General features: G+C 34.3%; 2 protein-coding genes across 2 annotated transcripts; one reads left to right on the top strand and one right to left on the bottom strand.

The window, feature by feature from the left end:
- The first annotated feature begins 379 nt into the window (after positions 1–379).
- On the top strand, positions 380–2847 carry LOC129881164 (thioredoxin F1, chloroplastic-like). Its single transcript, XM_055955544.1, has 3 exons — positions 380–774; positions 2365–2464; positions 2551–2847. The coding sequence occupies exons 1-3, from the start codon at positions 461–463 to the stop codon at positions 2683–2685; spliced, it is 549 nt and encodes a 182-aa protein (XP_055811519.1). The 5' UTR covers positions 380–460; the 3' UTR covers positions 2686–2847.
- Positions 2848–4837: 1990 nt separating this feature from the next.
- On the bottom strand, positions 4838–11033 carry LOC129881163 (biotin carboxyl carrier protein of acetyl-CoA carboxylase, chloroplastic-like). Its single transcript, XM_055955543.1, has 7 exons — positions 10777–11033; positions 8664–8717; positions 8425–8570; positions 8033–8348; positions 7833–7904; positions 5127–5192; positions 4838–5044 (listed from the first exon to the last, which is right to left on the bottom strand). The coding sequence occupies exons 1-7, from the start codon at positions 10954–10956 to the stop codon at positions 5021–5023; spliced, it is 858 nt and encodes a 285-aa protein (XP_055811518.1). The 5' UTR covers positions 10957–11033; the 3' UTR covers positions 4838–5020.
- Between the last annotated feature and the right edge of the window lie 2408 nt (positions 11034–13441).

Raw genomic sequence — 13441 nt, 5'->3', positions numbered from 1 at the left:
ATTATGCCATTCAAAAATGTTATTTCACTTATTTAAACTTTATATTATATTAAAATCAGATAAATAAATCGAAATGATGAAATTTGCAATTTATATCTTTCTTATCACAAGATTTTCCCAATAAATAAATAAATAAATTTATATGGACCAATGATTCCACGTTGCCTTCCATCAATTTGTACTCATCCATCAAATTTAGTCTCTACCACAAGATCATAGCCCCTTTTAAATGACCAAAACACCCTCCATGGAATATCTCAATAAGCTGAATAAAAATACAAAAAAAGAATATCTCAATGGGTAATTTAGTCATTTTAGCTCTCAAATTCTCTTCTACTACCTTCAAATCCTCCGCCATTTATACACACACACACACTGCGCCCACTCTCTCTCTCTCTGCAACTTTCTCTCTCTACCTATACATACAGAGAGCCATACGTATAGATTGACAATTGCAGAAATGGCGTTACAAGTACAAGTAAATCAGGTACCATTGAAGTCATCAATGGCGCCGGCGCCGTTGCCGTCGGCATCTTCTCCGCGGAGGTTCAACAAGCAGTCAGTGGTCTGCGTAGCAGGAGATTATGGATTCTCGCCTAGGATTTTGAGGAACGGAGGACTGAGCTTGAAAGTGAAGTGTAGTAGCTCAGATGCTACTGTTACTACTACGACTGTAACGGTGGGACAGGTGACGGAAGTTTGTAAGGATACCTTTTGGCCGATTGTTGAAGCTGCCGGTGAGAAAACTGTCGTAGTTGACATGTACACACAGTGGTAAAATTACACATACTTCCTATTTCCTTTTAGATTTGATGAATTTAGTGCTTAATTATGATTATTACTAGTACGAATTAGTGTTGATTTTGTTTTATCCTTTTCTCCAAGGATTTTTTTAGCTCAATACTAGCGTAATCCTGATTAATGATACTGAGGAGGAAGACTGGGGTAATTATAATTATATAACTATGACAAGTAGCATCTAAGGGTGCGGCATACTGGTTAATGAAGCTAGAATGAACGACCTTGGTTAAACAAGGTTCAACGTATAGTGGAGATGGAAAATATGGTTGATTTACGGGACATGTATTGGTGCAAGGATGAAAATACTCGGTCGAATATTTGAGGTACGAGCAAACTGGGCCGCACACCACCTTCAGAATTGAATAGATTCTGAATCCATGACTGGAACAGAGTGGATTAAGAGAATTCGTATAGCTGACTCTAATTCATTCGGGATCGATGTGTGCTAGTTGATTGGCAAAATCCCTATCTAATTAGAAGGAAGTTTGCAAGTCAACAAACAGCTATTCACGAAGAGATTATTCACTGGAAAACTAATTAGATATTCACAAGGAAATTATTTGAACTTAAATGGTTAAGGCTGTGCATTTGACGAGAAGTTTACTTTACTACCATAATTTGGGAGGTTGTGGAGTTGGAGAATGACTTAACCTGATTAGTTTAAATATGGTTTGATGAAAATGAATTCCCATCTTTAGAAGTAAATAACACTAAATTAGACTTGTATGCATTGGCATGAAAAGTAGACGCAAACGGAGTCAAAAGGTCGAGCCTCAATCAGCAAAGGGAGATGAACTCTTTTATTGGACAACTTGGAACAGAAAGTTATCTTCAAAATTTATTGCTTAGCTTGGATTAGACTCTCATTGATCCCTCTCTCCTAAATTGAAGCGGGGGGGAGTGTATGTTGTAAAATCTTATTTGGCTGTCGCAGAAAGAGTGTTAACTGGCAGTTGACAATTCTATAAGTTTCTGCTGTCACCAAAATTGTTTTGAAAATGGGGTGGGTAGTTGGTATATGATTGAGAACTGAATTTGATCTCATCCATAGCTCTGCACCTTGCAAATGAAAGCCTCACACGCTTCGCCTCCCATGTGCCAACATATTACAGAGTGAAAAAGGAAATACAAGGGGAGAGGAACACCAAATTAATGCAAAGGATTTCACTATTGATCGTCATGAAATGATATTTGTGTATTCATCTTTAAGAAAACAGAAAATAAAGTATGGCAATGGACAACTGTTGCAGACTAATGAAAAGTCAATTGATTTGGAAGACATGTTTTTATGCTTTCAAGTGTTGGATTTGAAGAGTGATGTGTGTATAAAGAGGGTCATTCATGCCCTCTTGTCATTTCCATTCACTGTCGTCTGTCTGATATATCGTTACTTGATTGAATGTTTCTTTGAATTTTGAACTAGTTGTTGTCTGGATCTCACTTTGATCTATAGTCAGTAATAATTAGTTACTTAGGTGCCTATGGGAAACAGCTTTTCCACAGTTTCTTCTCCTTCTGTCTTGGTTTTCCGTCTTGTAATTTCTGATTTCAACCCATCTGCAGGTGTGGTCCTTGTAAAGTGATCGCTCCAAAGTTTCAAGAGCTGTCAAAGAAATATAATGATGTGGTCTTTCTGAAGCTGGACTGTAACCAGGACAACAGGGTATGTATTCTTTAAACCACCTCCCCTTCTAACGAAACAAAACACACATACACACACTAGAATTGATCAATGTGAATTTTTGGCAGCCACTAGCCAAGGAACTAGGCATAAAGGTGGTTCCGACATTCAAGATACTGAAGAACAATAAGATCGTTAAAGAAGTCACTGGAGCAAAACTTGATGATTTAGTAGCAGCTATTGAGGGTGTGCGATCAATTTAATATTTTTTTTCTATTATTTCTTATGTTCATTTGTTTAAATATGAAGCAGATAATAATGTCTATGAATGTCGTAATTAGTTCTAACTATATTTTCAGTGTATAGCCGTGGACAATTAAGTCTCATTAGAGAAAATGGAAGTGATATATTTGTGCTGCAAAATTGCAATAGATCTTGTCTAGTCAAAATCTCTCCCTTGCCAATATTTTATTTTTCCATGGAGAGTAATCACGTAAGCTAAATGTCATAACATATGTGAGGAAAATGAGAAGTCTTGTTTCAAGCATCATTAATCAAGTTAGTTTAGTAAAATAAATTCCTAATAAAAGATCTTTTTAAAAGTTGTCTCGAGTCAACATGGGTCAAGTAAAATGAAACTATTTCAAATGAAATAGCAATTACAAGTATCGTATTATAGCCATTTCGAATGATTCTTTTCCGTCGTAAAACACCATCATAATCTACTCTGTCCTAGCTTTTTGCCCATCGGGCATGTGACACATCCTTCTTGATTGGGAAGGAAACTTCATATTTGCCAGGAAACTTCATATGAATCAGGCAAAGGCAATGATTAAACAAGGAAAAAAGGCCAAGGACTAAATAATCATACCATCCTTAATTTGTTTAGTTATCTTAATTTGATGAGATTGTTATTGAGCTACAAACCTCACATAAATATGTCAAAAAAGAGAAAAAGTAAGCCATAAATCATAATAAAATGCCAAAGAATACCTCAGATTAAAATAAAACTCTTCTAATGAATTTTAGCAAGATTTATCTATTTTTTACTCTTATTTAATATATATATATATATATATACAACAACAACAACCCAGTGAAATCCCACTTAATATTGTGATAGATCATAATTTAATCATTAATTTTTCTTTTTCAATTGACAGTATAACAGTTCTTTGTAATATTTTGTAAAACAAGAATAAATATATATAAATTATTATACGTTACATAACAACACAAATGTTTAAATCTCTCTTATTGATTATAATTTTGAAAAACTTTTTAATATAATGAATTGTTACATAAACTATCAAAATTATTCTAAAAGTGTTTAAAAATAAAATTAAAACTTCACTTCATTGAATATGCCAATTAGAGTATTATATTACTTCACTCTTTAATCTTTCATTATACCTTGTAACTTATGTAACCTCTAGGTCATTTATCTACTCTATTTATTTCTCCATTATCTTCCTATTCATAGCAAGAAAGATTTTCTCAACTATAAATAACGATGATCTTCATTTGTTTTGTGAATAAGAAAATATGTGGAAGAAAAGATGATAAATGTTATATTGTGTTATTGAGGTTAGTATAGTGAAAGAAAGAGTTGAGACAAACCTCAATAACACAATATAACATTTATCATCTTTTCTTCCACATATTTTCTTATTCACAAAACAAATGAAGATCATCATTATTTATAGTTGAGAAAATCTTTCTTGTTATGAATAAGAAGATAATGGAGAAATAAATACAGTAGTTAAATGACCTAGAGGTCACATAAGTTACAAGGTATAATGAAAGATTAAAGAGTGAAGTAATATAAGGCAACAAATGCACCAACGTGCAAATCCCATTCCTGCTGCCTCACAACTCAACGGACAAAACTTCTACAATTCATGAAGGAATTGTAATAAGAAACAAATGCCAAAGGAGTAATGCTCCATAATGACACCTCAACGTGCAGCAAATGGAGTAATTAGGCATACATACCTCCAACGGACAGAATCCAATGTTAAGGTGGCAATGCAATTTATGCACATATTTTATAATTTTAAAATGCCATGCTAACAATTTTTATTTTAATAAGTAGGCATGTATAAAAAAAGAATTTTCCATGAAGCTATATTTTTTGGAACTATAAAAAAAGTTTCAACTTAAAAAGAAACAATAATCATAAACAATGATTTTTACAATGTAGTTCATGTTTTTTCTTAATCCAGTGTTTGATATTTGTATCAAGGTCTGGACTAAATTGGATTCAAACCGTGTAAAACTCATTTAAGGAGGGCGTACTTCCTAATATAATCTTTTTCATATTCAAGATTCAAACTCGAAACTTTTTATTAAGGCCAAAACGAAACCGTTGAGAAATTATGTCAAAAAAAGGAAAAAGTAAGCCAAAAATCATAATAAAATGCCAAAGAATACCTCATATTAAACATAAAACTATTCTAATGAGTTTTAGCAAGAATTATCTACTGCATCACTATGAGTCATTGCAAACATACTCATTGAAACTGAAATACTGGAAGATATCATAAAGCCAAAGTAAACACCTTCCAAGTTCCTCTGCATATTGTTACTCGAACGATTCTATGGTTTGATGACAAACAGAGGCTGCAAAGAGAAAAATACAATATTAGAAAGGAAATGGTATTAACAAACTGAATAGTTGGATTAGGCTAGTTAAGAAACTCACAGTATCAACACTGACAGGTTTTCCATCTTCAGCAACAACCTCAACGATGGTTCCTGACCGATCAGCCTGAAGGGGACAGATAGAGCATAGCAGTCAAATATAGCAAAGGATAATTTTTAAATTGCCCCACATTGGCAGGTAGGAGGAATAGGTTGTCTCCTTATATGGTCTTATCCTCATCACATGAGCTAATTTTAGGGGCAAGGTCCATTTCATTGACACAGTATCAGATCCCAGCCATACTCATCCTTTTCCTAGGTTTAAGTAATGTTGAGCGCTGATTTACGTTATTCATGCTCCAGTTAACCAAGCTAGAGTGTGTGGAGGGAGGGTGTTAGATCCTCCTACATCTATTGAAGGAATGATATTATTGTCTCCTTATATGGTGTTGTGCAACATCCACCTCTTAAACTAGTTTTTTTTGTATTTAATTAGGCCCAGGCCTATTTTCTTAACAATAACAAACTAAAACAAACTGAAAATAAAAATCATGTTTGATCCTAAATTTGTTATTGTAAGCATATCAAGAGGATAATGCAAAAGTAGGAGGTAAAATCAGGGAGTTTATGGACATAATGTTGTCTTTGAGTGAAGCAACGAACGAATGCTTCAACAGAATTACCCCAATGTTTCCTATCATAATTCTCACATCAACTCTCTAATGTCTTCCGAGTATCACATACAGCGGAACAAGCATTGATGTAACTATTAGTTCGTAGTGGGATGACACAGGTGAAATAGTGACATCAGTCATAACTACCACTAGTTTCCGCAAAATTTCATCAGGTCAACAAGAAAGAGTTTATCTGCAACATGAGGGCAAGGAAACATGAAGCTTCTGCCACTTGTTTGGAGGGCGGATTTTTGATGAATATGCTAAGAGAATTAGCAGATAGACATCAAAAGAGACTACTGACCTATACTCCTCTACACATTTGCACAACGTAAGAAAGCACAAACTGTATTTACAAACATTTTATTGAAACTGGCATGAGTTCATCTACATGACAACTCCAGCAGAGATAAAACTTCCAAGATGTTAGAAAACGAAGAATGAGGAGGTTATGGAATGTATAAACTTAAGGATTCCCAGTATAGTTATACAACAATAAACACTGAATGCCTGCTCTACATATACTGTCAATATTATTATTTTTTCTTTCAAAAAATAGAAATAAATAAGTTATGGTTCTCTAACATGATTTAGATTTCCCCTTATTTCTTAATCTGCGAGCTTCAACCATTCCAAGGAACAACAAGCCCCCTCAACTTCTTTAATGTTGGCGCCCAAAATTAATTGAGTAGCTAATAGCTAGAAACTTTGCTCACTTCCTACCATAAGGATTGCCTTGGTGACCACTTAAGATATATACTCATCTTCACGAAAAGAAGACTTCACTGATCTTGTAATCCCTCTAACAGATGCCAATTGCCAATTCATCCTTCTTTCATTGTCAATTCTATACCAATTAACAATTCTAAATTGAAGTGCTAATACGAGAGGTATATATTTAATACATAAAAATGAAGAGAATAATGCAGTACCAAAATAAATAATGAACAAAAACAGAGTACACCCCACCCTCCCCCCACTTGTGGGATCACACTGGGTATGTTTGTTGTAGTAGTTTAGGATAGCACTAAGTCTACAATGACTGCTAAAATGTTACTATCCCATTTACTAGATGAATCTCAAGTAGAAATAGGTATTCCCTAACATTATGTACATTTCATAGCAAACCGTACATGTCCAAACTAGATCTAGTAAGTTTATGATCAAAAAGAAAAAGATCATAGAAGTTTAAGCATGCAGCATGCCCAAACACAACGATGTCCACAAGCCCAGAAGTGACACTACAAGAATATAAATCTAATCCTGTGCACGATACATTGAAACCCTCAGAATCCTTTGGGCATCTTCCTTTACTACTTCTAATAATATAATTAAATAATCTAAAAAAAATCTTAATTTGTTTGGTAGACTAGAAATATATAGTTTGTCCAATATATATTTGGAAGTGGTCTGGACTAGTAGAGTAGAAACATTATACATAATATTTCTCCTGTTTATTTTCTTTTATAAATTTTGCAAGCTCTAGCAAAACCAACAGACGTCAGTTTTGGAAAGGAGTCGTTAGATGGTACAATGATAAATCCAAAACTTTTTGTCTAAAGCTAGCTTGTGCACACCCCCACTAATACATTGCGCAGCCTGGACAGCCCACAGGTATAGGTTCCCAAGGTAATCCAATTCACAAGGCTAGAGCATGGGGTCACACAAATGTGGTAGCTAGAACGAGAACCTGGGATCTGTCACGCCTCAACCTATCATCCTTTTGGAGACCTCATTTCTTGTTTGTATATGTAGAAAGCAGGTTTATACATTAGAAGTCAAATGCAATCTTTGTTCCTGCATCTTTTTGAGGGTTATGATGCATTGATGCTACTTTTATTCCACACTGGAAAAACCAGCAGAGAAGCAATAAATAATTACTTTGATGAATGAGCAAACAATTTCTAATCATGAATTCAATTTGGTTCAATGCCTTTCTAAAAGTTGTGCAGGTAAGAACACAATTTTCTTAGCATCAATTTTAAAAGCAGATACATAAACTTAAAAATAGTTAGAAGTCATGAAACAGCGGTCTCATATAAGTAAAGAGAACAATATAGCAAGCAATGGCAATAGCCAAAGGAAAAGGTTACCTCTATTTCGTTCATCAACTTCATCGCTTCAATAATGCAAAGAACTTGACCCTTCTGCACTTTGTCTCCGACCTGTTGTAATTCATATCATGGAAACCAAATGCATTAGAGAGAGCACATCAAACCATAAACTTTAATTTTTTTAAATCTTTGAGGTTTCCATATTTTAATTTATTACATAAAAGACGGACATGCAGTACCTTCACAAATACTGGTTCACCGGGTGCTGGACTTCTATAGAATGTCCCAGCCATTGGGGATTTGAGTGGTGGAAGAGATGAATCAGCTGACTTTGCTGCAGCTGGCGAAGGTGCAGGGGTTTGAATTGGAGGAGGAGCAGGTGCAGGTGGAGGAGGTGCGCTAGATTGTACAGATGGCACATGATATGATTGCATAACTGGAGCTTGTGCAGGAGCAGGAGAAGGTGGTTGTGGTAGTGCCTCCTTCTTACGGATTAAAATTTCACAATCAAGTTGTTTTAACTGCAGCTCTACAACATCCCTGGAATCAACTAGCCTGCACAAATGACAGTCTGTCATGATTATTCATGAAAAGCCTCTCCAGAGAAGTGTGAACAAATGGGAATGCATACTTGACAAGGCTTGAAACTTGGCTAATAAAGTTAGATATTGTTTCCTCTGATACCGAAGTTGCAGATGAAGTCTCACTTGGTGATTTCACCTCTTCTGATTGGGTGATAGGAGTAGCTGCATCATTTGAAGATCCACCAAGAGTAACCTTGAAGGCAACAGATGGTTCCAAAAGGTTTTTCACTAAGGTTACAATATTTGAAAGAATTCCTCCAATGAAAACCATTTGAAAGAATCTTACCTTATTATTTTGGGCTCTTGCTACAGCTGAATGATTCCAAGTAGAATGTAGACCCTACAAAAAAAAGGAAGATTATAACCACAGCAATCTTATTCTTCTGGTACTAGTAAAAATGGCAAAATATATATGAGCTCTTTGGGAAATGGGGATTTGTACTTTGGTTCTTCCATTAAACAAGTTACATGGGGTATTACTAGGCTACTCGGGTGGTGGTCCAAAAAACTCTTTCATATGACAAGTGCTTAGCATATTATATAATCTATCACCATTTTCCAGAAGAAGAAAAAAGAAGATGAGAAGAACTCATGAATAGTTGCACTAAGTGCTGCAGAATCAACTACTTGTATAATGATATAAGAGAAGGCCTTACTTCTTAACTGCTTTTAAAAGAAAATGCACTCAAAACAATATTTTAATTCTACCTAATGTTCTTAAGAGGCAATTCACTTCCTTCAAATCAATAATCTAAAGTGCAGCTGTGAAGGATTCTTTCAAGTTTAACAAATATATTATATTTATTCAAATTAAGGGAATGTATTATTTGCTTTTTGTTGTACATATTCAACAAAATCTTAGTGTTGTTTCATCAATGAAATTATACCTTTGCAGATCAGAAAAAAAAAGTTCAACAAATGAATTATATCACTACAATAGATACAAGATTGCCAATGAAATACTATAGGTCTTCATAGTAACAGAAAACCTGCCGAGAAAAAAATACACTGCATCGCAGAGGCAGATCAAGAGTGGGTTCAATGGATTCAACTGAACCCAATGCTTTGGCTCGATCATAAGGACATATGTGAAATTTTTTATGCTTGTGCTAATGTAGGACACATTTTGTATCCACTGACTCCAAATCTTAGATTCTGACACTGCTGCAACGGCAAGGTTAATACAAGTTCAGTTCTTCAGTTTTATTTATTATTTTCCAAAATATTTTAGGTTTTCTCAAAATAAGAAACAATTCTAAAATAGTTTTTGTTGCTGTTTACTTCGTCAATTACTTGACCAAGGAAAAATCATTAATAAAGGTCTCTGATACTCTTTTCTCCTCAATATTAATGGCAAAGCAGAAAAGAGAACATCAGAACAAATAAAAAGAGAATACCTTGACACAAATTTACTAAGGATGAAACCTTTACACCAATTAATTAGCTAAACTTCATCCATTGCATATAAAATAACAAATAAGGTATCTTCTCCATTTCCAGCTTCAATTTCAGCTTGGAGATATTCACTTCTTTTCTGTGTTCTCATATCAAGTTTCACAAGCAAAAGAATACCCAAAAGATATAAAATTATACTGAGAATAGAAATAAAACTATGGGCAAATACACCCTTTTGCAGTAACCTCAATTCAAACTATATAGTATAGCTGAAAATCATTTCTAAAAACATGTCGACCCCAACTAGTTTGGGACTGAAGGGTAGTTTTATTGTATATAAATATAACGGAGTCCAAACTAGTTCGTGATTAAGACATAATAGATGTAGTTCTAGTATATTTACACTAGTATTTACAGTAGTAATCTGTATCCCCAATCAAAATTGTGAATCCTACTCCATATAACAAAATAAATAATAGATCATGCACGACATACCATTATTTACCTGCATATATAAAACATGTAAAAATAATTTTAAAATATCAATTTCAAAAATTATTAATTTCTTTTCTTAGCCTGTTTTGGTAATGCTTTCTTCAATTCTCACTATTACCTGTTGCTTCATTTGATCTGTTTATCTTGCTATTTTGTTGTCATTAGTTTCCTTTCAATAAGGATTTGTCTACATTTCTTTTCAGCTGAGAGTCTATAGGGTAAGGTCTGCGTATATCCTACCCTCGATGTGTTGTTGTAATCTCAAAGATTGAAGCTCAAAAAGCAGCAAAAAACATGGCTTGATTTATGCTACAACCTGAGAGTGTGCTAACTAGACATATAAGTGATTTTTTTTCTCCAAAAATGTATACATTTAACAAATCGTCTTCATTCCGTACCTATTGAATCTAAATAATAAGCATATTTCCATACAGGGAGGGCGGTAAACACAAAAATTTAATTGAAGCAAAGTGAAATGAGGAGGCGAAAGTGCAGAGAAATATTAATACCTTACAGGAGAATCGGAGTTTGGGTATGATAGATAATTTGGAACGTAAATGATTGTAATGGCGATGATGGCAGAAAGGTAATAAGGTCAAGGACTTTGGTGCATCTTTGGCCGGAAATACTGCCGGTGAAGCAGATGCCGTCGGTTTCGCCGTCGCCGTTGTTCCGAACGACGTCGTCATTTTGCTCGCCGGTATTCAAAGAGAGAAGAGAAGAAGAGAAAGGGAAACAGAGTGTATCGATGAATCCAAAGAGAGTGTGGAGATAATGGAGAAGTGCTTAAAACGTTGTCGTTTTGAGTTTGGAACAGTCTGATCTAGACAAGTCAGCATGTGGGGTCCTTTTACACCAAAATCTGGATGACGTGGAAAATAAAATGAATTTTTTTCCCCCTACCTCATTAGTGGAAAAAACTTATTTTATATACCAAGTTTCGAGACGAGCATGGTATTATTTAAGAATATATTTAAGAAGATTTTTTTTTTTCTTAAAAGAAGCAATTGGTAATATTTAAGATTATATAACAAGTATATAAAAGTTGATTTCATTTTTCTTCCAATAAATTGTGATATTAAAAAAATGGGTAATGCTAGGTAGTACTATATGTTGTTGAAATTACAAGATTACAAATTACAATTGAAAAATAAAATGAAGAAATTAACTTCACTTCTTGGCTGAGGCGCGGATATCTCGCTTTCTTTAAGGAGATTCAAACCCACTGCAGTAAATCATTTCACTGGTCCAGCAGTAGTCTTCTTGACTTGTCCCCTCCAGGATACAACAGCCTTATCACAAAAATGTAACTCAACAAACTCTGGACAAGAGTTGAGTTTAAAGCTCTTCACAAAGAATACCTCCATTCAACTAATAAGAACTCTCTTTTTTATATAAACTTAACTCTCTCAATTTTTTCTTCTCTTGTTCTTGTGTTCAAAACAAAGAAGACCTCTCTATTTATAGGAGAGAAAATCATACAAAGATGAAAAAATAATAGAATGCCATCATTATCATCATTTAGTGTACCATTATGATTTAGTGCACCACTTATTAGTGATAATTAGATTAAAAATACATAATGGAATGATTTAGTCTTGCACTAAATAAAGATGATAATGAAAGACATTTTTATGCACTAAAGAAAGAATAATAAAGATGACATTAAATGTCATCAATGGACAATTGCTAAAATTGCAATTTAATAAAATGTTAAAATGTTCACACTAGCAATCCCCCACTCATTTTAATATTGTATAAGAGAGTTTATCAGCTGAAGGAAGATTACTATACATAATGAAGGTGTGCTCTGCATTGAACCTCCACTTAGTGAAACAATAACTTTTACTCCAGAGTCGTAGTGGCTCAGACTTGAACTATGACTGCTTAAGGGACATAAAATATTACTGCTCACACATAGTAATCAAGGTATTGTCACGAGCTTTATAAGTCAGCACATTACGGCCTTGTGCTATCCCGGTTTTATGAGTGCTTTTGAGAATAAACCTAATTCTCATAGGAAGCGGCCTACTTCCATACTCACATAGGTGAAATCTGTCGAGAGTGCTCCTGTAAATTTAACACTCCACCCATACGGGCTACAGATTTTCATTAAGAGTTTTTTAAACTCAACCTCTACAATTCACTACAGGAAACAATGCACTCACATCATAGGGAGGGAATAAAAAATAGTGCATTTTTTTTCACAACAAGTCATCATATGATTCGTTTTTCCCATTGAACCTGGTTATAGGATCTCTAGTCTCCAAGTTGGGTTTCCTCATATATGACTCATGGATTTATAGGCTTCAATCCCATCCCCCTCGATGTGCTCCAGACCTTTTCTCTTGTTAAGGCCTTAGTAAGAGGATCTGCAAGATTTTCACAAGATTTGACATAATCAACATTAATGGTACCACTTGTCAAATATGATCTTACATTACTATGTTTCCTCCTTATAGGTCTGGATTTACCGTTGTAATAACGATTTTGAACTCTACCAATTGCTGCAGTGCTATCACAATGAATTAAAATTGGAGGAATTGGTTTTTCAAAATAAGGTATTTGAAATAATAAATCTCTTAACCAATTCGCTTCCTAACTAGCTGAAGCTAAAGCAATTAGTTCAGCCTCCATGGTAGAGTTAGCAATTATAGTTTGTTTTTTTGATTTCCAACAAACAGCACCACCACCCAATGTAAAAATGTAACCAGTGGTAGAACAGGAATCACCTGCTAGAGTGTTCCAATCTGCATCAGAAAAGCCTTCAAGTACAGCAGGATATTTTTTATAGAACAAACCACAAGTTTTTGTTCCAATTAAATATCTCATAACTCTTGTTATAGCATGCCAATGTTCATTACCTGGCTTGCTAGTAAACCTGCTAAGTACTCCTACTGCATATGCAATATCAGGCCTAGTGCAATCAGTCACATATCTCAAACTTCCAATTACGCTAGCATATTTCTTTTGATTTATCACATCAATTTCACTTTGAACAGGAAACAAGTGTACACTTGAATCAAAAGGAGTTAAAACATGCTTGCAATCAAGAAAGTTATATTTTTTTAAAATTTTCTCAACATAATGTGACTGGTCAAGGAAAATTCCATCACATGTTCTAGTAATTTTTATTCCCAGAATAAAATTTGTCTCACCAAGATCTTTCATATC

The sequence above is a fragment of the Solanum dulcamara genome, chromosome 2 (assembly GCF_947179165.1).
Source record: "Solanum dulcamara chromosome 2, daSolDulc1.2, whole genome shotgun sequence".
Taxonomy (NCBI): Eukaryota; Viridiplantae; Streptophyta; class Magnoliopsida; order Solanales; family Solanaceae; genus Solanum; species Solanum dulcamara.
Note: the sequence above shows the minus strand (reverse complement) of the source record. Positions and strands in the feature narration are given on the sequence as shown.